This window comes from Gigantopelta aegis, chromosome 4 (assembly GCF_016097555.1).
Source record: "Gigantopelta aegis isolate Gae_Host chromosome 4, Gae_host_genome, whole genome shotgun sequence".
NCBI lineage: Eukaryota > Metazoa > Mollusca > Gastropoda > Neomphalida > Peltospiridae > Gigantopelta > Gigantopelta aegis.
The window spans coordinates 35,077,621-35,105,486 of NC_054702.1; the positions used below are offsets into that span (position 1 = coordinate 35,077,621).

A 27,866-nucleotide genomic window follows, 5' to 3' on the forward strand; every position below is an offset into this window, starting at 1 on the left:
TGATAATCTGTTACAGACTTCTTGTTTTTTTACCGGCCTCGGTGGCGTCGTGGCAGGCCATCGGTCTACAGGCTGGTAGGTACTGGGTTCGGATCCCAGTCGAGGCATGGGATTTTTAATCCAGATACCGACTCCAAACCCTGAGTGAGTGCTCCGCAAGGCTCAATGGTTAGGTGTAAACCACTTGCACCGACCAGTGATCCATAACTGGTTCAACAAAGGCCATGGTTTGTGCTATCCTGCCTGTGGGAAGTGCAAATAAAAGATCCCTTGCTGCCAATCGGAAGAGTAGCTCATGTAGTGGCGACAGCGGGTTTCCTCTCAAAATCTGTGTGGTCCTTAACCATATGTCTGACGCCATATAACCGTAAATAAAATGTGTTGAGTGCGTCTTTAAATAAAACACTTCTTTCTCTCTTGTTTTTTTTAATTAATCTGTGTGGTCCTTAACCATATGTCTGACGCCATATAACCGTAAATAAAATGTGTTGAGTGCGTCGTTAAATAAAACACTTCTTTCTCTCTTGTTTTTTTTAATTAATTTTTAAAGTAAGTTCTAAGTAGTTCTTACATTATTTTTGGAGTTTTAGTTCTTTATACCAGTAACAAATAACTTTTGTTTTATGTTTACAGTTTTGTCTTGGACGGTTACCCAATCTCCAAACGACAGATTGAGCTGATGACTGAACGCAGTATTATTCCAGTGCGTGTGGTTGAACTGACACTAGATAGCAAGGAAATCATGGTCCGAGGAACCAAAGACAGAGTCTCACCTGACAGGTCTGTATCTTTTATTATCATATGGCAACACACCGGCCTCGGTGGCATCGTGGTTAGGCCATCGATCTATAGGCTGGTAGATACTGGGTTCGGATCCCAGTCGAGGCATGGGATTTTTAATTCAGATACCTACAATGGGTAGGTGTAAACCACTTGCACCGACCAGTGATCCATAACTGGTTCAATAAAGGCCATGGTTTGTGCTATCCTGCCTGTGGGAAGCGCAAATAAAAGATCCCTTGCTGCCTGTCATAAAAGAGTAACCTACGTGGTGACAGCAGGTTTCCTCTAAAAAAACAGTGTCAGAATGACCATATGTTTGACGTCCAATAGCCGATGATAAGATAAAAAATAAATGTGCTCTAGCGGCGTCGTTAAATAAAACAAACTTTACATATGGCAACAGTTCTAGATTATATCCAAAGTTTGTTCCTTATTGTTGTAGCAGCATGTAAATATGGCAAAAAATCATGGATAACTAGTATTTATGCATAGACCAGTTATGATATATATTCCATGCACCGGGCCTATACCATTGATCAGATTTGACTGTATATATCTCTATTTTCTCATCACTTTTTCTTAAACATTCCAGAGGTGGATCTAGGTGGGGCCCAGGCCCCCCCCCCCCCCCCCCAAATTTTGCGATAGTTATAATTTTATTATATATTAATTTTCATTTTTTTTTTACGATGCCCCTCCAAACCTCCCCCAATGTTCCCTTGGCATTCCACCTCATGTTATTGGCCCCACCCCTAAATGGATTTTCTGGATCTGCCACTGCATTCTAATGTCTAAAATATTAGAAAGTTGATGTCAGTAATAAATTCAGTTGCCAACCTTGACACTATGTAATTAAAACTTCTTGGAGCAATAACACAGTTCACCTGCACAAAATATTGATAATAAAAATCTATTTTTAAAACAAATTCAAGTAACATCAGGTTTTTTTATTATATTAAAAAAAAAAAATCTGTATGCTTGACAAATGTGCTATTGTGCCAAGAAGTTTTAATTTATTAATGACAATGTTGGTAATAGAATTATTTACCTAATTCAACTTTAACTTGGACATTAAATAGATTCTGTAGTACAGTAAAATATAATGTTTCTAGAAGTTAAAAGAGTAGAATTGGTGGATTTAGAAACCCTGTATTGAACAACCATTTGCATGCTTTATAATATTTTAATTTTATTTGTAGGGTTCTACCGTTGCATGATAGTGCACAAATCTTGTACACAAAAGTACAAGCTTACTATCAATCAGCTAAAGATATCTACGACTGGTATGACAAAGAGCACATGAACATACAGAAGATTGATGCATCACAGTCCAAATGGGCAGTGTGGAATGCCGTCATTGCACTTTCTGAGGACAGTGTTAAACAAATACAGAACTATTTGCAGAGAATTTCAGAGGGTGTGTATATCAATCAAGGACATGTTATGAAGAAATACTTTGCCAATAAAATTTCAAAGCATAATCTCTAGAAATATTTCTCAAATGTCTGATTATGTTGGGGAAAAAAATCAGAATAAGAAAATGTTGCATTGTCATGTCATCCATAGATAAATATAGAATGAGGTAATTTCATTTTGTATGATTTGAATGTGACCTAGATTGCAATAAATAAGATCAAAAAGAAATTAAAAAACATGGCACTTTACCAAAAGAAAATAAAAATTGATAAATATACTTAATACATAAATGTTTAAAAAAAAAATAGACTGCAACATTAAAGCAATTTTTACAAATGTGTTCTTGATCCATTATTGTTTAACGGTTGACTCCAACAGCACAAAATTATCTAGGATTATGAACATGCCCCAAGATTAAAAAAAATTTGTTTTATATTTTATCAGCTGTTTAAAAAATATTTCTACTTAGAGTATGAAATTTGTTTTAGGCAAGGCTTCTTCTATTGCCAACATGTGCATCACACCAAAAGAATTCTGCCAGAGGCTTGGTGATTTTGGCCAGTACTGCCCTGTTAGTTTGGCTTTACGTGGAGAGCTGGTGGACTGCTCAACCAGTCCCAGTCTGGAGTTCGCTGCAGAGTTCAGAGGTAAATACCTGTACATTTAAAGACCACTAACATTTTACACTTCAGTAGGTTGTATTAAGCATTTATGGTATAATTATGGTATATAAAATAAGCTTTTATTTTGTTATATTTTGTTTGGCTGAGTAAAACTCGAATTAAATGAATGTTTAACGACACCCTAGCACAAAAATACACATCGGCTATTGGCTGAAAAACTTTAATTTGGCTGAAGATTTTGTGACAAAATTCACTCTATTGCAGCTTAAACGCTAACCGCATCATTTCCTATTTGTTAAAATGTCAGTATTGCAGCTGCACAAGAAATTCTGTCTTCACAAATATTACAGACTGTCTCAATGTGTGTAATATGAATAAAACTGAGTAAAATGTTTCATTCCTAAGGTCATTACTACAAGATGGGTGGGAAAGAGGAGCTTGAGCAGTTTCTGGCCGAACCGGAGAAGTTTGTGCCTCCTCTTGCTCCAAGACATTTGCCACCTAAAGAATTGTTGCCAAAACGCAAAAGCCCAGAAGACATTCCTTCAATGATAGAGATAGAGCTGCAAGGATACTGTCCAGTCACGTTCCTTGATGGAAAATGCAGGTAGGATCATCAGGATACTGTTCATGATAGGACAAAGATCACTGTTTCCAGTAACTAGTTATCATTGCATGAAGCATTCTTTTTATTCATTTGGTTTACGGACCAGTACAAAAGAACTATGGTCACTGTATAAGTACTTTATGGAGTTTGGTTCTAGTTTAGGTGACAGGTAATTGCATTTTAATGTTACTGCATAATAAAAAAAAGTAAACCACATTATTACAGATGGTTGGTTATTTGAGTGGGTTTGAATGTATTATCAATTACCTGAATTTTTTTTAGTTTTTGATTATGCATTTCTGTTGGTTTTAGATATGAAGCCATTGTTCCAGGAAACCCAGATCTCATTGCAGAGTACCAAGGAAAGTTTTTCTATATGGAAACTGAAGAAAAATTACTCAAATTCATGAAGTATGTTCTTTCAAGTTTTTCTTTTCTTCTATCAACTAGTATTTAATATCTTATTATTTTTAATGTGTGCAAAGTATCTAAACAAAAATTGTAATTAGTGTATATTGATTACTGACAAACAAAAACATTTTTGAGGGAAAATTCATGCTCTTAGTCTTAATGCTGCTTTTGAAGTTTGTTATTTTGTAAGCTATTTTAGTTGTCTCTATTTGGATTAGTGTGTCATTTTGCTTTGTGTAAATTAAAGGGAGAGGTCCCTATTGTAGTCTTTATACCAGCCACACCAACACAAGTGACCCCAAGTGCTAAAATCTTTTGTGATCATAACTGCTTGTTCTTTTCCACCACTGTTCACTTTTTATGTGGTTAAATGTTCTCTAAAGATTGCACAAAGTTGAAATTAGGAACCTCTGATTATTATTTTATAATATATGTGGATTTATATCACTGTGCTGGATAAATCTGTCTGACCCTAAGGCTAGATGACTTCTAATATGCCCGATTTTATAACTCATGTTTTATGATGATGAATATCTTAACTCATGTTTTTCAGAATTCTGTTGAATTACTTATTCCCCAAGTTGCCATTTTATTTTGAATCATTGTTTTAAAAATGTATTTTTTTAAATTTATATTTTCAACTTAATATAATTTCTAATGTGGACTGTATTTTTCTGCATATGATTAAAAGAGTTTGTATGTAAAGTGTTTTTGAATCATTCTAAAATAAACAAAAGTTAGCTTACAAAATGAATGTTTTGTTACTGTAATTAAATAGGCAAGAAAAAGAATCAATGACCGATGTGAGGTGTAGATAAGGCAATCCCAACCCTCAGGACAAAATGTTTTTGTCAGGGCCTCTGTAAACCTCGGCCTTACAATGGCGATAGATTCTATTAATATAAATTATGGGCACTCTGCTTTTTATTTATAAAAAAAAGAAAAAAGTAAACAAGTGCAATATTTTGTGCAACCCTGATATTTAAACCAAAAAAAAGATCTATAACATCAAATGTTGCAATTTTATTAAAACCTGAAATTAACATGCATAACTTTTCTTAGTTTCAACTTTGCTATACAGTATATACTTTTACAGTATAATTAATAATTAATATTATAATGTATTTGGTTCCATTTTCAGATTACCCAAGGAATACTGGAACCTAAAACTTCCACACAAATTACCCCCACGCAAAGAGCCACTTCCAGTCACAGGCTTGCCAATGCTGGGATATATGGAACAGACAGTTGCCGTGGCAATTATAAAAGCTTTAACAGCTGCAGGAAACTTTAAGCCAAAATATCCTTTCCTGACTACATCAAGGTCATCCCTGATCTACGTAGCCTATCACTTGAAAGGTAAGAATCATGCCCATTGTTGATCAATATCGTCTTCAACATAATATGTTGTAGATCACCTTCACTCGTTAGATACAGTTGGCAACCACTCATTGTAAGATAATTCATATCCAACAGGTACTCCTGTATTATTATTCTGTTAGTAACTTCTGTCGTCTATCAATAGCACCCCATTACAAAAATATTTAGTTTTTATCTACATTATACTGACAACCTCTGAAGGAAAAAGAGCTTAACAGTCTCTTGGATAATGGGTGTAGTAGCATGGTAATTTTGTTCAACATTGGTTTGGTTATAAAATGTGAGCAACTCCACCGAAAGTAGGCTGTTGAATTAAAATTTGAAAAATTAGATATTTGCATAATCAGATAGAGTATATTAAAAGCTTTAAAAAGCCACAAAATGTTTGTTGATACCTTGAAAATTGACTGAGCTATGACCTTTTTGGTGTTGACCAAAAGCAGAATTTCTCTAAAGCATTAATTGAGAAAAATGGCCCTAAAACACCCCAAGGGCCTAATTCACTAATCTTTTATAAGTTTGCAATGTCACGGTGCCACGCAAAAAGGCTCACAATGATGATGCAGTGTTTCTTAATAGAGCTCTGTGAATTAAGCCCCTGATGTGCTAAATATTTCAGTTTCATTCATGCCAGAGGAATTGCATATAGAGTTAAGCTGTTTCTGAGTCGAAACTTTTATAAAAGCTTTAACAGCAAACGTTTGAGAGAGAGATGAATGAATAATACCAAATCTACAACTTTTTTGTACCCCTCAAAATACTGAACATGACATTCATTATGTTGTTTATAAAGTGTGTTTTTTAGGTCCATGCTTAAAAAAGTCCAGATTCAAGCTTAGGCTGACATCACAACTGATTCGTGGTGTTGTTATAATACAGAAATTCAACATCCTACTTGAGCTAACTATAATAATAAGCTAGTGTTATTTGATTGTTTTTATAGCCTTATCAGGATGTTGTACAAAACAATCGCAGCATATAACAACTACACCTTTGTACAGATCTCTATGTTTTGTACATTTCTGACTGCCAAATGGGTTCTTACCATTTATATCAATTTTTCCCTCATACATGAGCAGATGTATAGTGAGAAAGCCATGTCAGAGCTACTTGAGAAATATTATTAAAGTTGTATGTGTTTTGTTTGTTTTGAATGAAATGTGATATCTGAAGTTTTATAATTGATTGCTAATTTTGTTTCATTTTGCAGCCTTCAATCCGAAGAGTTCCGACTATGTCCGAAAGAAGTACAAGAAAAAACTTGAGAAATTTGAAGAAACCTGTAGTCTGATCGACTATTTGGGAAACACCATGACGATCAAATACAAGGAAGAAAAAGACCGACCGGATGACTTTGATACAAAACTGGAAATGTTCTTCGCACTCAGAGGCATTGAACCGACTTCCACGTGGATTGCATAGTTCCAGTTCTGTACAACGTTTTAAACACATATTACCAAGGATTATATCTTAGTGAAAACTGAATTTATGTATGTGGTGAATTTTGTTTGTTATGACAGTGAGAAATTCATTAAAATGCATACATATGGTGATAAGCTTCATGATCACCTTTCTGTGTTTGAACTGTTTGCCCATAATATATATTTATTATTCTAAATATTACACAACATTGAAGTAATATGCTAACATTGACCGATACATATATTTTTTTATAATTTGTAAATTTAACAAACTCGGTTGTTAGCATGTAACAAGTATTATGTTTTAACCTTTGCCAAACTTGCATTAATGCATATTATTCATAATAAATGAATTTGTTTTCCAGTACAAACAGATTTTCTCTTTAAAAGATATTACTTTAAAGATAAATCCATACCACAGCATTACATTTTTTAAAGTAAGTCTTGAAGGATAAAATCTGTGGGGGGTTTTTGGATTTGTTAAACATAAATATTTTATCAGCAGAAATGTTCGCTTATTTAAACTCTTTTCACAAATAGATCATTGTAGATTTTTCAAAACCCACACTGTGATATTAATTTGAGTAGGCCCTATTTAAGAAGTGTGGGTTGGGAACCACAAATGATTATAAATAGAATTTTATAGAAGTATTATGTGTTTCAGTATTAATTGTGTCAAGAAGCATGTTTAAATAATGAGTATTTTATTTTTTAAAAATTGTTTGGTATTGTTTTATGTGTTATTTACTTTGAAATTATTGCTATAACATACTTTAAAGGGAACAAAAATGTAAAAAACCCAGTGACACCTCAGCAACTGTTTAACCAATTAAAAACTTCACTTATATCCAATATGCATTTAAACAAGTATGCTGTGGGTGTTCCAGTATTTAATTTTTTTTTTATTTATAATTTTTTAATGAAACAAACATGGGGAAAACATTGGGTCCTGGTTTTTTTCTTTGTGTTTCCTGTTTTTTTTCTTTCTGTTCCCGGCACAATAAATCCATTTAATTATAATGTATTATTACATTAAACCTTTTAGCTTCCATTTCCATTAATTCGCTTCAAATCCTTTATATTTACTGATGCCAAAACATAGTTTGCAATGTTTTAATTAGTGCTTTAATGTATTGCATCCCAAATACCTTTGTGACTTCCACTGTTTTTACATTTTACACAATAATTTTTAATACAGTTATAAAAGTTGTGTTTAGATCAAATGCAATTGCTACACATTGTATATTTTGAGGCTTAAGTGACATCATTTTATCTATATTAATATTTAATGCTATTTTCTACGAGGAAAGTTGTCGACTGTAAATATGGTACATGTAAATTGTTTGTAATTTTTATAGATTTTTAGCTGATTAAAAAAAAAAAGAAGTAAAAAAGAAGGAAAATAAAAAAACTAAAACTTTCTAATGTAGGGCTAATTGTATACTTCTGTATTACGCATAAAATGATATTAAAATACTAGTATTATCAAATATTAAAATAATAAAAGCATAGTGATAGTTATAAGAATATGTCAATTAATAAAATATAGAATAGAAATATGACATGTAGAAAAGTGTATTTCTTATTTTTATTTTGATGAAGCAAGAGATTAATTACATTGAAAAAAAAAAAAATTCTATAATATATGCTATTTTTATTATTATTATTTTTTAATTCCACTGCCCCCTTTCCTTTTTGTCCCTTGAATTCCATCTCATTTCTTCCCGATCTGGCAACTGGTCTCTTGTGGCTATCTGTGCCACACACCTGCCATTACCCATCAGCTTTTAGCCGTGGGCTTAGTCGGACCACTTCAGGGAGTATTCAGTAGTTCTGGCATTGTCAAGAGGCACTTGTAACCACCTACTATACACCCCTACTATCGGCGGTCGAGACATGTTAATATTAGTTCATCTTGGTTAACGGAAGTCTATTATTGAAAAATACTGCTTTAATAGTAATGTAAACTTCATCCCAGTCTCACAAGTTTATCAAGTATTACCAATGTTTCATGTACAAGAAGACATACAATTCATTGAATGATGTGCATGTGTTGTATAGAACTAGTCTGTGATATTATTTTTTATGCTGTATTTAATGTACATTCCCGTCCTCCATATAACCAACTTGTGATGAATTAGTGCATTGCCTTTATGATCTTCTCTCCCAATATGTTTTAAAGGAGTAGACATTTGTTGATATACTGTAAGTTATTTTTTCTGTAATCTTTTTGACAAAGAGAATAAATATACAATTGTAAATGTGTAACAAGACTTTGAATTTTATTTCTTATTCTACATGTATTAAATTTTAACAGTTCAAGAGATCCTGGGCCCTATAAGGGATACTTTCTAATTAAAGGGGCAGAACATAGCCCAATGGTAAAGCACTTGCCTGATGCACAGTCAATCTAGGATTGAACCTCGTGCATCCATTGGGCGATTTCTCGTTCCAGCCAGTGCACCAGGACTTTGGGATGGTACATATAAAAGATCCCTTGCTACTAATGGGAAAATGTAGTGGGTTTCCTCTCTAAGATTACCATGTCAAAATTACCAAATGTCTGACATCCAGTAGCCGATCAATGCACTGTAGAGGTTTTGTTAACAAAACAAACTTTATTAATTCAATAGCTTAATGTTTATCATATTATTATATTATATGTTTAGTCCCAGGACCCAAGTTTGCTTTGGAAGGCCCTGCTCTAATGGTATTGCTTATATTATATTATTTGCTTGACCATAGTTGATTGATTGATGTTTTATGGATGGTGGATATATATATATATATAATTACCACACACACACATCTATGTGATACATTCTGGAATGGCCTACTACAAATATACGGTAGAAATTGTAATAAGTCCTATTGATACAACTACAATGACATGTTCCAATAGAAAACAAACTTCAGGTTACATAAAACATGTTTGCTATAATGAAATTATAATGAAAAGGTTTCCACCACAAACTGGCATTTAAAAAAAAAACCCCATCAAAAGCATTCCAGTGCATTTCATGTGGCATATTTTTTCTTGTTGTGCCAATGAAATTCCTTTATTTGGGGTCAGGTCATCGTGATTGATGGACAGTGAGCGCTACATGCCCACATTTACCACCAAGATGAAAAGTTGACTGGAGTGTTTAACGCTATGTGTATGTTGGCTGCAATAGGGCAAGTAAATTGGGACCTTTAATGCCAATGTTCAATGTTACAGAACTGTTTTGGATTCCTGCAAGCATTAAAATAACAAAAATGCAATGGTTGGACAGAAATTAATATTTAAAAAAAAAGAAGTCTACATTTATTCTGCGAGGGACATGACATAAAAGCACAAAGTATAGGCATGGTCAGATATGCAAATGATCATTGGTGTGTTTGGGGGAGGGTGGGGTGGGGCTGACCGACTAAAATTGAAGGCATAAAGTGCACCATATTTCTTGGGTTGATTCGGATTATGGCCACCTGAAACATTTTGAAAACGAGATGGTCTGAATAATTGCAACACTTTTTAAGTATTTTTTTTTTACAACGAAAAACAATTGTATACGTGTGTATGCTGAATATATAAACACTAGTCATGTTCCAAATTATTGGATCCAAGCTAGAGTACCGTAACTGCATATACTGGTAAGCACAAAAATAAATATAAATGAAAAAATTCAATTAATAACATCAGGATTTTTTTTAATTCATAAACAACTATGGTTAACAAATAAAAACATTTTATTATCAGACTACACTGGATAAAGTAAAATAACCTATTAAATGCATTGGTAATGAACAGTAGCTTTTTTCTTGTTAGACCGGTTTCAAAAGGTCATGGATACATATGCTGTTGGAATTAGTTTTCAAATATGTACAACAATATATTTAGTAACATTTTATTGTAATGCATATATGTAATACCAGCAGTAGATTTTGGTACGAGTAATATTAATAAACAAAAACAATCTTTAAAAACAACAAATGTAAACATGACTAGAAAAAGAAATATAATTGAAAGTTAAGTAAGATACACATGTAAGTAAGTGATATATCTGGATTTATCATGTGTATAATGTAATTTAATTTACCAAAACCTACCTTTGGACCTCAGTGAAGTGATGTACCACAGAAACATATTTATCCTGAAAAGGCATCAACTATAAATTTAAATCAAATTATTTATTGGAATTATACCTTTTATTTAACTACATCAGAAAACTAAAGAGAAAGAAAACTCATGTTAAAACACAACTACAAAATTAATAAATATAACAAAAAAACAATATAACAAATTTATGGTTATTTTAACACATGTGGAGAAAATTATGTCAAATATAAAACAAGAGGCCTATAGAGCTCCACTATTTAATTTTCAATTATTTATTGAAGTTTAATTACATGAAAAAAAAAAAACTAAAGAGAGAGAAAACTCATGTTGAAACAACTATAACAATAAATAAATATAACAAAACAAATCTAAAACAAGAAGCCAATTGGCTTATAGAAAGAAAGAAGTGTTTTATTTAACGATGCACTCAACACATTTTATTTACGGTTATATGGCGTCAGACATATGGTTAAGGACCACACAGATTTTGAGAGGAAACCCGCTGTCGCCACTACATGGGCTACTCTTCCGATTGGCAGCAAGGGATCTTTTATTTGCGCTTCCCACAGGCAGGATAGCACAAACCATGGCCTTTGTTGAACCAGTTATGGATCACTGCTCGGTGCAAGTGGTTTACACCTACCCATTGAGCCTTGCGGAGCACTCACTCAGGGTTTGGAGTCAGTATCTGGATTAAAAATCCCATGCCGCGACTGGGATCCGAACCCAGTACCTACCAGCCTGTAGACCGATGGCCTGCCACGACGCCACCGAGGCTGGTCCAATTGGCTTATAGAGCTCCACTATTCAAGTCAGTAGTAGACCATTCATTAATTTGTAAAGACCAACTGTCCGACCATAACTCTATGATAAAATAGGCTTTCAAATTTTCAATTCCAATATAAATCTTTTAAATTTAAAACTTTAAGAGTAGATAGACTTTGAAAATGTTCAATGTTAAATTTTTATTTGAATTTATAAAATTTAATTTAAAAATGTTTTCCCTAAAATATCTTTTTATTTTAGTTTGTGAAGACTGTCCCAAAGAATCATAGTACCAAATTTCAGAACTATTTGATTTAAACTCTAGAAGATAGACTAGGTTATTTTCAAGTCTAGACTTCTCTACAAAGACCATAAAATGTGCTGTCTGGTCTGTGGTGGGTGGATGGGTTATTATATTTAAAACATCCCATGCTTGTTTTCGGTAAAGAGTTTGGTGGCTGTGAGCAAGAGCATGTTTCACAGTTACCATGCCAGTGTTCCTAGTAAAGAGCTGGTAGACAGCAAAATTAACCAGTTACTTTACTAAACTTGCCAGATACTTTTTTCAGTCTTGTTGATAAACTATCTCCTTTGTAAATAGGCGATGAGCAAAATCTGTTTATTAATTTTTAGCTCCGTTGTGACATACGTCTGGGGAGCTTTTCTAATACTGGTTTGTTCAGTGTCTGTCCCTCAACTTTTCCTTTGAAATCTATATATTTTCTTTTGCTGTTTTGATTGAATTGTTCTGAAACTTGATATGATGTTTAAATTTATTATTAAATGTTTAAAAAATTTAAACTGAAAATTTGAATTCCTTCATCAATCCTATCACACATGACACCTAAAGTCAGAAGATGATCTCTGGTCCCCAATAATAAATGGGCTGTTGGACAGTGTATTCCATTACATAAGCCCAACTCTCCAAGTCTATTAAGTCGAGTCAAAACAATTTTTGTGTTAAATTAATAGAAAAATAAATCTTGAAAAAGATCTAATCAACGGTCAGGTCATATAATGAGGTTTCATATCTTGCAGGTCTTTTTTGCAAAATCAATCGCTAAATACAAAACAGGATTTCCATGGCAAGCATGTTCACTTCATGCTTGTATCTTTTATATTAGCAGGTCAAGACAAAGGGAACTTATAACGAGTGGCCATTTTAGTGTTGGTGAGTTCCTGACAAACTGGTTGCAAGTCAAAGGTTGAGATGCCCCGGTCTACAACATTAACAGCCATCAATAAATGCATAACCAGACATCAATGTTTAAGGGGAGCTGTCACTCTCACTCCCCACACTCCCCCGAGATAGTTCAAAGAGTAATTTTAGCTCCCCTTAGCACATGAATTTATATCGTACATGTATTAACATGTTAAATAGCATAAATGAACACCTCATAATCTATGTTTGAGGAGCAATTAATTACTTCTCTCAGTTTTTTGTTATGGCAAGGTCTGAATAATATCAACAAGAAGCAAGTTCTGCAATAACTGACCACAATAAAGAATGTTACTTATCTGTTACCAAGGGAAGGAACTCAATAATATGTCACACCCTCCAAACACAGTTTTACATATGTTATCTAGTAGGTAAATAAATACCAGTATCTCCTCATTAACAATACAAATATCACTATTTGGTGTTGGTTTTGTTGCAATGTCTCTAGTAAATAAACCATATGTGTATGGTAATGAGGTTAAGTTACTTTTGAAATCATGTCAAAAATGACTGGCAAAGTAGCAGTCTGACTGATGAGTTCACGTTCAGCATTATCTTGCAAGTCTTTTCTGCAATGCTAGTGGCTGGATACAAACTGCCGAGGGGATCTTCTGGGCTAGCAAGTCCAGTTCCAGTCTGCAGTCCGACTGCATCTTTGATATTTCTGACTCCAGTTTGGAGATCTGATTATGAAGCTCAGCAGTATATGACTGGATGTCTGTAGGTGGAGACAAGCCAGGGTCACCTCTTTCACGAGACAGGTTTGATCGTTTCGTCTTGTTGCACGGTTTCTGTAAAATGAATTTTGGTAATCTCTTCGTACAAGACGAGCTTCTGGGTTTGATCATAATGAGGTTGGCTTTTTGTAAAGAAATCTCCATGTTTATCAATGTCAACAGGTTGTCTAGTTCTAATGAAGATACTTCAAATTTCTGAAATAGATAAAACATTCAAAACCATTTGTCTTGGAAAAGTGCTTTAATGTTAACATTATGTTAAATTGGTTAAAAAAAACCTTCCAACCCCCCCCCCAAAAAAACCCCAACCCAACTCCAATAACCCACTACTCAGAACAATACCATACTATCTGGTACCTTATTTTGATCAATTTTATAATCACTTTTTGCTTTAAGTAGACCAGTAAAATAGGATGCACATTTATTCAACGTGTAATATGCAGTGAATTTGCAATATGGTCTATATTTAGTGTTCTTTCAACCATTCTCAACCAACCCTTTAAAAACTGAATGTGTAATAAAATTTAAACAATGTACTTTTACCAAACAGCTGGTACAATCATCACAACAGCCAATAAAAGTGCCAGTTGTAGACTTGTTTAAACAAAATGTAAATATTATATGTTGAAGAGAGTACTTAAAATTCTTAAATTTCTTCTTTTTTCCCCCCACCTTCCATAAATAATGAAAATGCCCATAACTTACCTTTGAATGCCAGAGATCCTCTAGCCCTTCTATTATGGACTCGTAACTCAAGATGGCATCAATAAGCTGTTGTCTGCAGTGTTGAATATCTTGTTTAATAGACGGCATCACAGTGAGGTACACAAGTGAGGTCTCATCTGACTTGTCAACACTGGGTGCATTGGTCGCCTCTTTCTTCTTCAGTTGAAGTACACTGTCCTGTAGAATAGTGCAAGTTTTATTAATACAGTGAAACCCATCAAGACTGGACCCTCTCTAGACCGGAATTCTCTCAAAACTGGATGTTTTTCAAAGTCCCGTGATTTACGCATCTTCTAACACTAAAGTTTACCTCTCCAAACTGAACACTGGACGAATAATTCAGTCCCAAACGTTTTATTTAGTGCATTTTGTACCTCTGAAAACCAGATGATCAGACCGTTGTCATCCATTATGGAGTCACTGATTGTCATCACTGCGTATGTTGGCAAACAACAAACAATTAAACATCAAGTGACAGCTTTGATATTCATTACAAACATATTTATAATTTGCTTCATGGGTCGACAAAAGAACAATGAATTTAATCCGTCTTCCTATTGTTTGTTTTAAAACTGTTATTTAGCAAAATAAAGAGTAGGTAAAAGAAATGTTGGCTTTTCGATGTCGAAAAGATGTCAGTAGCGTTTCATTGCCATATCGATATTTAATACTGAACGTCCAGGTAAATTTCGCTGTATTGAACTATCACACGATGATAAACTTAAAATCATTAAAAGTTTTTAAAGTATATAAGCAAACGTTAAAATATCTTAAGTCAAAGGTTCTTTATTGGATTATTAACTGTTATATTCATCTTCAATACATATATAAAGCCAAATGTGAATAGGCAACAAAAGGTTTTGTATCAATGTAAACCCCTGAAAACCGGAAAAAATATTTGGTCGCATGGATGTCTGGTTTAAAGAAGTTTCACTGTATATAATCTATTGGTACATTATTGATGTGGTGAAAAGGGTTCAGAATGATTTTAATAATTAAGAAAAACAAAAAAAGGAATTATTAATACCCCCAGCACATAGTTTGATACAATTACCTGTATTTATGGATCTATACACTGTTTACAGGGAATTTGGGGGCATGCTTCTGAAAGTAAATGTATGTTTCTGAAAGAAAATGTTGAATTTGGGAGATTCAAAGCACAGTAAAAGGTAAGGTGGGGGGTGGGGGGAGTCATTGCCCCCACAGCAAACCATTGTTTCACAGCCTGTCTCAGGTACATACACACAATCTTACTTCTCCTACTTTATGTCTATTCTGTGCACCTCTGACTACAGCCTTACCATCCATGTCCAAAACACATCTTCCTGTTCTTTCCAAGACAGTAAGTGCTCAAGCCGTTCGTTGTCCTTCTCCAAAAGGAAGAGCATCTGAAACCGGTTTCATATAATTCATGAACACAAGTCAACTACATGTTGTATATTTAATCATATCTGACTAAATTACTGAAACTTCAACATGTTTGAACCTTAAAGTGTTGCAGATAAAATGGGAATACATAACATGTAGCTTTCTAGCACTGTACAAATTCACAGCCGACTTAATATACATGTACATGAGCTCTTATTGTTCATAGATCGTCTGTTTGCTGATGTTTATTGTATTATATAGCATGTGCCAAATCCCCATAATATTTAACTTTGTGTTACTGTGTGTATGTTATCTATTTTATGTGTATGTTATCTATTTCATGCAGAAAATGATGTAATATGGATTATTGTAAGACAAAACATCTATATATTTATGTATATTTCGAACTCCCATTAATTATAAGGATTGTTTTTTAATTGTCGATTTTGCTGCCTATTTTTTAACATAAACATAAATTAATGACTGAAAAATTATTGCTATAATTACAAATAAATAGTTCAAACTATATATCAGTGTTTGAGATTTATAATTTTGGGCAGTATCCCAGTTGGATAGTAACATTTCAAAATCTGGTATCCCACCTGAGAATTTAGTATCCCACTTAAATGTGCGGAGCGGATAATTTTGTCATGCTCATATACCACAGAGGTTTCAAGCATGTCCGCACACTTAAATGGAATTCATAAATAACATCGTAACAAACTTGGAAAACATTGTTCTCATTCCCAGTTTATTGCTACGCTACAATCGAAATCACGGAATTCGTGAAAATTGCAATCAAATGGAATCGGCAAAAAGATTTGCTGCATCTTTTTTTGAGTAATACGGACATAAATTAAAATTTAGCAGTTATCTATACATTTTTCTGACATTATTAATGATAAACCTACCTATATCAATTTTCTGCAGACGTGGAATCAATATCTCAAATAACATTTCAAGGGAGGAAACATCCAGGGTAGCATTAGACAGGGTACGTGTTGGGAAGATATTGTTACGGCATAGCATTAGACTGGGTACGAACTCGAAAATACTGTTATTTAACTTCACCAGGCAGTGAAGAAACAAAAAAACCAACGCACGATTAAAAAACCCCAGCATTATTATATGGTATCCCAGTGGGATATTGGGTTGTTGAAGTCTGGTATCCAAAATTAAATTCTGGTATCCCCGGGATATCGCTAATCTCGAACACTGTATATAAATCACTCTTTCCGTTCTTACCATGGCCCATCTTCCATATCAAAATCATTTTCTACATGATTCTATAAGGAATTACTATGAAGATAGATGCTCTAACACATTACCTTCTTTAATTTTTCTGGGTGTCTCAACAGATGAACTTCAGTTAAAGTTAAATGATTTAACTCAGGAGACAATGACACTCCACTCGTCGCATTGTGAACCTAAAAATTTTTAAAAAAACCCTCTATATGTATATAAAACAAAACATGACAGATGTTGGCCTAAAATGTAATCAGTGATAAAAGAAACCCAACTCACAATACGACCAATTACTCCCCTAACTATATTTTGTCATGCAGAAAAATAACACACGCAGTGGTGGCACAGTGTTAAAATGATACGACTCGAGGCTGCCAAACTCTCCTCTCAAATTTACCTGTGAAGGACATTTTCACAGATACAACAAATATAACACACACAAAAAAGTGGTACGGCTGCCCCTGACATGGGTTTTTTTAAGTAACTTCTTAAAATGATATGGTCACAGGAAACAGGAATCAATCACATGATTCATTATTCCTCAGGAAAGCAGTCTAATAATTAACCTATATGCCACTCCTAACTGAACCGACAACCCCTCCCCTCAAGAAAACATACATCTGTTTCCATCACATATCACCAGCCTTGGTGGCGTCGTGGTTAGGCCATTGGTCTACAGGCTGGTAGGTAGTGGGTTCGGATCCCAGTCAAGGCATGGGATTTTTAATCCAGATACTGACCCTAAGTGAGTGCTCCGCAAGGCTCAATGGGTAGGTGTAAACCACTTGCACCGACCAGTGATCCATAACTGGTTCAACAAAGGTCATGGTTTGTGCTATCCTGACTGTAGGAAGCGCAAATAAAAGATCCCTTGCTGCTAATCAGAAAGAGTAGCCCATGTAGTGGCGACAGTGGGTTTCCTCTCAAAATCTGTGTGGTCCTTAACCATATGTCTGATGCCATATAACCTTAAATAAAATGTGTTGAGTGTGTCGTTAAATAAAAATTTCTTTCTTTCTTTCCATCACATATCCATCCTCACCACCACATCCATCCTCTCCACCATCCGTCTGCTTCACACAATTGAACTCTTTACATGTCCGTCTCTACACATGAGGACGGGAAGTAGCCCAGTGGTAAAGTGCTTGCTTGATGCACGGTCGGTCTGGGATCAGTCCCCGTCGGTGGGGCTATTTCTCATCCAAGCCAATGCACCACTACTGGTATATCAAAGGCTGTGGTATGTACTATCCCATCTGTGGGATGGTGCATATAAAAGATCCCTTGCTGCTAATTGAAAAGAGTAGCCCATGACGTGGCGACAGCAGGTTTCCTCTCAATATCTGTGTGGTTCTTAACCATATGTCCGATGCCATATAACCATAAATAAAATGTGTTAAATATAACATTTCTTTCTTTCTTTCCTCTACACATCTATCCCCCACTACATTTGACTTCTTCACACATCCGATCCCTCTACATGTGTCCTCTCTTCACATCTATCCTCTCCACACATCTGAGTCCTACGTACTGTCCCCTCCACACATCTGAGCCCTACATATTGTCCCCTCCACACATCTGACCCCTATGTACTGTCTCCTCCACACAGCTGACCCCTATGTACTGTCCCCTCCACACATCTGACCCCTATGTAGTGCCCCCCCCCCCCCCCCCACACACACCTGTCCCATGTATGAAGAAGGTCTAACCTTGTAGGTAAGCCTAGCCTCCTCCTGCTGCAGTGCATACAATCGTCGCAGATTTAAACGCAGTTTCCCGTTAAGCATCAGCAGATTCCTTACGGATGAGCCAGGATCGCTGATGGATCTCTGTACTGATGGCTTTGCCACAGAACTCTCAATACTCGACAATTGGTCCTGAAATAAAAAAAATATATATATATATATTCAGTATACTTAAGATTCAGTTAATTTACTGTAAATTAATTAAATAAAATCAATCCTGTACAAGTAGTCAACTCTCTTAAGCAAATGCGGTGTTAAACAAGCACTTTTATACCTCTCCCAAAATTATATAATTTAGTATGATTAACATGTATTACCGGTAAGCTGTCACCTGTTTTAACAGGCCACTTTTTATTACTGTAACACTAACTGCTTAATTAGCTGCTTAAAATAAGTTGCCAAATAACTGGAACTAAAATAGGATTTAAAGGAAGGAAACGTTTTATTTAACGACACCCTCAACACATTTTATTTACAGTTATATGGAATCGGAAATATGGTTAAGGACCACACAGATATTGGAGATTGTAGATGAACCAGTCTAACTGTGCAACATGGATCAAAATTCATTCCAAAAGCTACAGAATATTAATAATTCAAATCATCTTCATTTAGCACCAGCAACCATTTTTTTTACATTTTAGGTGAATATCCAATTATGACTTTTTTTTTTTTTAAGTACACATCAGCAACTCAACACCTTTTATTAAAAAAAAAAAAAAAAAGCTAAATATTTTACTGACAAAGTTTGGCAATGAATACAAGGCTGGACTATAGTCTTCTTATGCCGTTTAGATACATATACTTTCAGTGCTACTTACATACTTTATGTTAAAACATTGAACTGCTCCATCTCTCCATATATATCTCTCTCTCTCTCTCTCTATCTCTATCTCTCTCTCTCTCTCTCACACACACAAAATGCCATGCTTGATAACACAACTTTGAGAATACCAGAGATAAAAACTTACTTGGTGCAAGAAGTGGACATCTTCTTCTAATGGAGATGTGCATTTGTTCATGAACTTATCAGTAATATCTTCTGTACAAAACAGCCAGGCAAATGCCAACAGCAGTTCTCGGCTTCCAGCAGATGCATCATTGGGTAGACTGGCAAACACTCTGGACAAATATCCCCTCTCTTGTAAACCTCGCTTTACGTACACACATCGTTCCTCTAAAAATAATTTAACCAATGTAAACAAAACCACTAAACATTTAATGGAGCTGGGTGTGGGCAAGTTCAGTATAACGTACTGAAACAAATCTTACTAGCCATTCTTTTAAATTTCACCCAGAATTAAACTTGAAGTTTTAAAATTTTTTTTATTTCTATGCAGTTTTAAAATATACTTACCTTGATATTTGTATTGTATTCTACTGTCAGTTTCTCACAGCTCTTTACACTGTGTTTTCACATAATTGTACAATTTGGTATTTTAATGGAAATAATCATATTGATGTACTTTACCTTGTTTGATACCTAATAGCCAATCTCTATTTATGTCTGGGGTGTCGTTAACCATTCATCAATTCATTACTAGCCATTCTGACTTTAATGGGTTTATGTCAGTAGTGTTTTCCATAGACATTTGTTAAGGCATGATAGACTAAACACCTTTGGAGCATTTTCATCATTTTCAGGGCATTTGTTTTACTAGTATTCATTAACGACAAACCATTCATTGAATAAAAATAAATGTAATTAATGTACTTGCTTTAATAAATCAATGAAATATATAATATATATATATATATATATATATATATATATATATATATATATATATATATATATATATATATATATATATATATAGAATACTGGTGGTTATCATTAAAGGCTTGAAAGGTGCTCAATACTTTAAGAGAGAGTAGAGCATGCAATAAATATATATATATTGCACTTTTGTCCTACGCTATTACTCCGAGTTTCACGCCCTTCGACGATCTTCAGATAGCTGATACTGGTGAAAAGATTGCAGGGTTTTTATTTTTATGTAGTGCGGTTGCGTGGTTTGAGCTTACTGGTGTGACGGCATTTTGAGATGAGCTCAGTCCTTTTGTTGAGATTGTTTTTGTCTTTTGTTTGTAGGATGGCGAGCTTTTCCTCAATGCACAGGTTACATTGGCCGGAGTTTCGTTTGTACGTGTTCAACTGTTTGATAATTTGCCAGCTTATTTCATAATTTGTTCGCTGTTTTTTTATATATATATAATGGATATTGTATTAATTAATAATAAACTTTTTTTAGTGTTTTATAAAGGAAATTTTAGAATTAATTACTGAAAAAGGCGAGTTTAATCTCTGGGCCACATGGCGCTGATTAAGACAAGATGGTGCTAGACTATTGAGGCATGGTGCCACACCATGATAAAACAAGCTAGGGAAAACACTAGTCAGTAAATGTAAGCAAAAACCAATGTTATCACACATATCGAGATGACCTTTCAGCTGACTGGGTGGGATCTAGCTCTGTTGGTAGCTCTATTGGTAGTGTTCGACCGAAGTGCTTGGATGCAGGTTTGAAACCCCTCAATGGACCCATTCTCTCATTGTTTTTTTTCCCCTGACCCATGACTGGTATATCAAAGGCTGTGGTATGTGCTAGCCTATGAGAAAGTGCTGCATATAAAAGATCCCTTACTGTTAATGATTATATGGAACAGAGCTATCTCATGCAGGGGTTCAACAAAAAAGAAAAAAAAAAAGACTTGCTACAGGGCAAGTGCCAATCAGATATTCATTTGCCCTATATATTTTTCCACTTGCCCATACTTCTTAAGGTAACCAATTGTGTTACTCCTATTTAGTTTAATACAGTGCTTAATAATGCAATTTCATCTTGAATGTAATTGGTTTCATTGCACAAATAAAGAATTTTGCCAGTAGGTTACAACACTTACCCAGGAAGTACTAAATGTATATGTCTGTCCAGTGGTATCCACTGTCTTCTCGACTTGTTGATTTAAAACTTATTTTTTAAATAGTGTCCATTTGTTCATTTAAATATAATTATTGTGTCAAAGTATGTCTTAGTGACCACTTGTTTTATGGCCGTGGATATAGTGAGACCCCTTTCCACTTGGTCCAATTGTTTAGGGATTTTGGCCCATGTGTCATTATTGTGAGTATATTATTTAACATTCTCTACCCCAAAACACTTCTGTGGGATGTTTTTATCCTGTTCATAGCTGAGAAAAGTCTCTCGTAAACAGCCATGGCTGGGATCAAAGTAAACATGAACTGCAATGTGTTATCGAATTTTTCAACACATTGCTTTCCGTTTTGGTGTGTTAACGCATTGGAAAGAGTTGCAACTGTCCCATCATTTAGGGTTAGGGTTAGTTGTCCTTAGAGCTATGTAAATAGTCGGACGATCGGAACTCTTTGCAAAGGTTTTAATGAGATTTGTCACAAATTTTTAAAAAATGTTTTAGGTGTTACATTAGTCACTTGTCATCGGGCATATGCAATTAACATAATTACTTGCCCAGCATGAAAATTCCACTTGGCACGGGCATCAGGCGATGGGATTTTTGAGCCCCTGTCATGAAAAAAAGCTATGTAGTATGTAACAAATTTGTATCCCACATGGGATATCACACGCTTGCATTTAACATGACGTCGTTGGTAATATAATGACGTCATATTAATGTGAAACGGTGACTCATATTAATGTGAGACGGTGATGTGAGGTCATTAGACACAGTTTGCTATTTCTTTCTCACTATCCCATCCAAGTGTGGAGATAACCAGATGTTAAACACCAAATGGTTGTAGTTTAAATTGTGCTGAGGTGTCACTGAACAAATGTTCCTTCACTTTCCCTTCTCAAAACAATTGAACTCTGAGTTAATAACTTGTGTCCTTGGAAGGTCATGGAAAATTCATCCCATGGGGAGCAGGTCAACTCGTCCCAGAACCAACTCGCCCCACACTGTTTAGTCAACTCGTATCATTACCGTTTTATTAATTACATATAACAATATTTTAAACAATAATGTGCATTAAATATTGTTGAATATATTGCAAACATATTTTATTGTACAAAGAACAAAAGAACTGGTGAATATGCACACCAGTCAGAGTCCAAAAGCCTTGCCTGATCATTCCTTTAAGGATATGTAGGACAAACTCACAAACGTCATTAAAATAGGCTCGACAGATTATTGTTTATCCGATATTAGGATCTCCCCAATATAAAACCATTTAATAAGTGGTCATAATACCGGAATTTCACCGTAATATTAATAAATAAAATTACACCAAAGTAGTAGACGTCCATAAAGTTTGGGGTGAGTTGTCCAAACACTGGGGCAAGTTGGTAGGGGCGAATTGGTTTTGGGATGAGTTGACCAGCATTCACAGCTAAGTATAGTAGCTTTAAAATAATAACATCAAAGCATACCTGTGGATAAGTAACTGCGTGCTTGTATTGCAGCAAGATCAATTCCACCAAACTGACAGAAATACAACAGTTCAAACAAGAGTCTCCACAATACAGGAACCTGTAAAAAAAAAGAGAGCAAAACATCAACAAGTTAAACATATGTAATTATTTCAGGTGCTTACCAGGTAGATTGCCAAAATTGTTATATCAATTATAAATTATCCTGCTAATGTTATAAGAGTGGTATGAGTGTTATATAATTTATTATTACATCTATATCAGATATTTAAAATAAAAATCAATTTTAAAGAGCTTTGGACCTTTTAAGTATAGCTAACATATACCAGTATCTCCAATTTATAAGGGTATCAGAACAAAATGGGGCTACTAATGAAAAACTACAGTGGGTTTTCCTGGGAACATTTTGTTCAGTAACTTTGAGAGATTGCTACACAATTTTAAATCATTAAACAGAAGTTGCTAATCAATTTTCAATTGACTAGAAATATTGTTAATTAATCAAGATTTTGAAAACAAAATGTTCCTTACTTCCTCTCTAAGACTGTATATCAAAATTACTAAATGTTTGACATCCAATAGCCGATGATTAACAAACCAATGTGCTCTAGTGGTGTCATTAAACAAAACAAATAAACAACTAATATTTATTGTATAATTATTACACCATTTTCCCCCGCCAAATGATCAGCTATAATAGGACAATAATTTCAGCAATAGATAATTAACGATATAAGTTACACAATAATTATATGATAATGCGCTAGTTTCTCTTTTTAAACTAGCCATTCGTCGGTCACAACACTGCATGTATAAACCGCTTTTTAAAGGCAATATATAATGGCATGATTTGGCATCCATGTTCAGCACTGGAAATAAGATGCATGATGCTATTTTACTTCATTCTTTAATCTCATCATCATCTAAGGTCGATGACAGTCACTATTTGCACCCTTGTTTTGGCTTCGTACACAGTAAGTAAAACATATCCAATGGTAATTTTTTGATATATTTGACAAAAGGTACTTTTTATTTCTTTCATATTTTGAAACTTAAAATTAATATTTTGTCAAGAATTATGAAAAATAACAAAATACCAACCTGTAAACAACGTTATAGAAATTTGACAGGGGTCAAGGTTAGTAGACCAGTTTTTATTTTAATGTGGTGAAGCATTGTAATAATATATAGCTAATTTTGAATTTGAATGACGTCAGTATTCCAATGACGTCACTTTGAATCGCCTTACAATAACCATACACTGGGTACATGACGTTTCCGCTTTAAGAATGCTGGAAAAATTGCAATACAAACTTGCTATTGAATTTTTTTAATTGAACATTACTAATGCATCTGAATGTGTTTGAAAAAAATCTTGTGATTAAAAAATTGTATCTTGTACGAAATATGGATTTCAAGTGAAATTACGGTAAGATATGCTATATTTATTGTGTACGAACCCAAAACAAGGGTGCGAAAAGTGACTGTCGTCGACCTTAGTGTAAGTGTCGGATACTCGGGTCCGGGTCGAGTTTGCCACTTGGGTATTCAAGTCCAACATTTTGGACTCGTGGAGGCCCCATCACTAATACAGTAGTCATGTGCATGTTTTGGTGTATTTAATCCGCACCTGTGATCATAATACACTGATAACCGCTGTTAAAAAGTGCAACAACATTTAAAATAATTAAAGTAAATTTAAGGGCATAATGTTTCCTGCGGACTGTCATACTATGCAACTTAAAATTCTATCAAATGCAGATGACAACAAATTGGATGTTGATTGCGTAAATGAAGCTCAAGAAAACAAACGTCACAGAATGCAATTTGGGAGTTGATGATAAGTTTAATGCCATAAAAGAACTCAATGATTAAACTAAAGGTATGTTAGTTCATCAAGATAAACCTCATGTGCAAGCACAACGGCGAGGTTTATCCTGTCTATCCATTCCGCCATTCGCAGTTTCTGGACAACGGTTCCGAGGAATTTTGCTCGGAACGAAAGTGCGGTCAAAATAACGATTACCATCACATTTCCCCACCCTAATCGTATATTGTGATCTATTTCGAGCTCAATGAGACCAAGAAATACTTACTTTGAAACGATCTTCATTTTGAATTAAAGGAAAAAAAGTCCGACTTTACCGAGTCCATTACGCTGGCAGACAATATCAGCTGACACGCATGGCGACGTTCTAAACACCGGATTCATATGCCTTTCAAAGACCTTTAAGACATAAAAATGAGTCTTGGTCGTTATTTTGATTTTTGTGTGTTTTTTTATATAAAGATACTCTTTTTAAACTCTGAAATTCTTAAGTTATAGTGAATACTAATAATTAGCATATCAGTGTGTTTAAAAGTGTGGTAAATACAAGTAACAATTGAAAGGCATATGATTCCGGTGTTTAGAACGTCGCCATGCATGTCAGCTGATATTGTCTGCCAGCGTAATTGACTGCTAGAATCTGCTCGGTAAAGTCAGACTTTTTTCCTTTAATTCAAAGTGAAGATCGTTTCAAAGTAAGTATTTCTTGGTCTCAGTAAGCTCGAAATAGATCACAATATACGATTAGGGTGGGGAAATGTGATGGTAATTGTTATTTTGACCGCAATTTCGTTCTGAGCAAAATTCCTCGGAACTGTTGTCCAGAAACTGCCAATGGCAGTATGGATAGACAGGATAAACCTCGCCATTGTGCTTGCACGCGAGGTTTATCTTGAACTAAAGGTTTGTCAACAGTAGGTTGCTACAATTACAAACATTTCTGGCGGAGCATTAGCCCGAGTACTCTGACTGTAAGAGAGCTAGACGGACATTTGGACATAAACACGCTCTCATTACAGTCAGAGACCAACCTATGTCTTTTTTTGGCAATTCCTGACTACCAAACGGTAGGCAACGAGTCCCGCTCTAATACCACAACAATCCTATGTTTGACGTCAAATACCTTTACATCAATCATTTTCGAGTTAAGTGATACAAAAAAATCTACATATTAATCACTAATACACTTACTACAGAAAGAAACCCGACAGCACCCACATTCAGCTACGCTTCGTGACACTCCGTCGCAACAATTGCAAAGCTCGGCGATCTATTTCGAGACGTAGACCACGTGATCGCGCACTGGGCGATTCCGCCTTGTGCAGCAGTTACAGGGGCCGTCTCATATCAAGCGAAGTTAGAACATGGAAGAGTTGGCTAATGCCGTTTTGGATGAATTTGGATTTCATTACGTCATTAAACCAAAACAATTACACATTATTGATTCCATTTTGAATTTGAAGGATACATTTGGGGTGTTATCGACAGGATACGGCAAAAGTATGTGCTACGTACTGCCTCCTTTTATGAGATGACCCCTGTAACTGCTGCACAAGGCGGAATCGCCCAGTCTCGAAATAGATCGCCGAGCTTTGTAATTGTTGCGACGGAATGTCACGAAGCGTAGCTAAATGTGGGTGCTGTCGGGTTTCTTTCTGTAGTATGTGTATTAGTGATTAATATGTGGATTTTTTTGTATCACTTAACTCGAAAATGATTGATGTAAAGGTATTTGACATCAAACATAGGATTGTTGTGGTATTAGAGCGGGACTCGTTGCCTACCGTTTGGTAGTCAGGAATTGCCAAAAAAAGACATAGGTTGGTCTCTGACTGTAATGAGAGCGTGTTTATGTCCAAATGTCCGTCTAGCTCTCTTACAGTCCGAGTACTCGGGCTAGCGTAGTTCACCAAGGTAAACATCTACGGTCCGTTTTTTAACATTTTGACATTTATTGGACCCGATTACGGCACAGCAATAAACATCACAATAATAAATATCGTGCCGGAGACGTTTATCTTGATGAACTAGGGCTAGCGGAGCATGTCCCCAAACCTCCCCACTCCCAAATATTATGCTCTCTTTGGGAGTTCACTTTAGTCTGGTTTTGGCTAACTAAAAAAATGTGCACTTTTTACAATTTTCGAACAGCCGCCTGCCCCCTCCCCCCTCCACACACACACACATGATCCCACCACCAACACACAAAATCGTGGATCTGCCGGCGACATGACTTACTGCGTCGTTTTTATCAAATTTTGCCAATCTAAAATGTTCTGCATGAACCAAGGATGTCCCATTCTCCACTAAAATGGTCGACAGTAGTTCAATGGTTTCTCTGACTTGTGTTGTGCCTGATGGTGGTTTGGGCATGATTCCACCAACTTGTTGTTTAGGACGCCATCAGAACCCGATATGGTCTCAACCACAGTTATAATTTGCTCACTAACATCAAGGTTATTTTCCCCTGTTTGCAAGGTACAAATTGCTTCCAGGTCATAGTTCAAGGAGAACATTATTTATTAATTTTGTCGGTTATTTACAGTTCCTCTTGCCGATATTACATAAATGACTATGGTATATTTAAAGAACCACAATCATTACATTTTTAATATAAATACGTACACGTACCTTAACACAGTTTAAAGCCTTAATAATAATAACAAAAAATAATAATAAAAAACAGATATATATTATTTATTCAAAAACAAAACAAACAAAAAAGAGAAAGAAAGAAAGAAATAGATAGATAATAACATAAAATAGCCGTTTTATTACAAAACAAAACAAACACAAAAAAGAGAAGAAAAAAAGAAGAAAAAAAATAAATTGAGAATACATAGGCCTAACATAAAATAGCCTAAACAAATTATAAAAAGATTGGTTTAAATTAAAGCACCTTCAGTGCATTATTTGTTCATATATATAATATCATTGTTTGATGTTTGATGTTGGTTGTTTTTTTTCTCCTTTTTTTCTCTTTTTTTTTTTTGGTGGGGGGGGGGGGGGGGGTGTTTGTTATTTGTTTTTTGTTGCTCCTGAACTCTCTTCATCCCAGATAGCCTAACCAACGTCTCGAGA

The 27,866-nt window shown here is 34.9% G+C and overlaps 2 protein-coding genes across 8 annotated transcripts in view; one reads left to right on the forward strand and one right to left on the reverse strand.

Moving 5' to 3' along the window:
• The window catches only part of LOC121370461 (adenylate kinase 9-like), a 55,465-nt gene extending 46,556 nt beyond the window's left edge, over positions 1-8,909 (forward strand). For all 7 annotated transcript variants that reach the window (XM_041495704.1, XM_041495707.1, XM_041495709.1 and 4 more), the window contains 7 exons: positions 634-780; positions 1,983-2,200; positions 2,688-2,846; positions 3,228-3,429; positions 3,742-3,840; positions 4,982-5,199; positions 6,431-8,909. In XM_041495704.1, coding sequence (XP_041351638.1) covers positions 634-780; positions 1,983-2,200; positions 2,688-2,846; positions 3,228-3,429; positions 3,742-3,840; positions 4,982-5,199; positions 6,431-6,642 — 1,255 coding nt within the window. In that variant the 3' untranslated portion in view covers positions 6,643-8,909. The remainder of the gene's footprint in view (positions 1-633; positions 781-1,982; positions 2,201-2,687; positions 2,847-3,227; positions 3,430-3,741; positions 3,841-4,981; positions 5,200-6,430) is intronic.
• A 2,488-nt stretch (positions 8,910-11,397) lies between these two features.
• On the reverse strand, positions 11,398-27,194 carry LOC121370462 (tubulin epsilon and delta complex protein 1-like). The gene is made up of 8 exons (XM_041495712.1): positions 27,024-27,194; positions 22,958-23,057; positions 19,517-19,722; positions 18,510-18,677; positions 16,884-16,982; positions 15,489-15,575; positions 14,167-14,364; positions 11,398-13,656 (listed from the first exon to the last, which is right to left on the reverse strand). The coding sequence occupies exons 1-8, from the start codon at positions 27,156-27,158 to the stop codon at positions 13,276-13,278; spliced, it is 1,374 nt and encodes a 457-aa protein (XP_041351646.1). The 5' UTR covers positions 27,159-27,194; the 3' UTR covers positions 11,398-13,275.
• Positions 27,195-27,866: the final 672 nt, after the last annotated feature.

Excerpts from the sequence above, each read along its gene's own strand:
- LOC121370462 (XM_041495712.1), bottom strand. The coding sequence starts at position 27,158 with ATGCCCAAACCACCATCAGGCACAACACAAGTCAGAGAAACCATTGAA. Across the intron at positions 19,723-22,957 it reads ACGCAGTTACTTATCCACAG|AGGAACGATGTGTGTACGTA; the intron begins GTATGCTTTGAT and ends AATTATTTTTAG. Across the intron at positions 15,576-16,883 it reads ACCCAGAAAAATTAAAGAAG|ATGCTCTTCCTTTTGGAGAA; the intron begins GTAATGTGTTAG and ends AACCGGTTTCAG.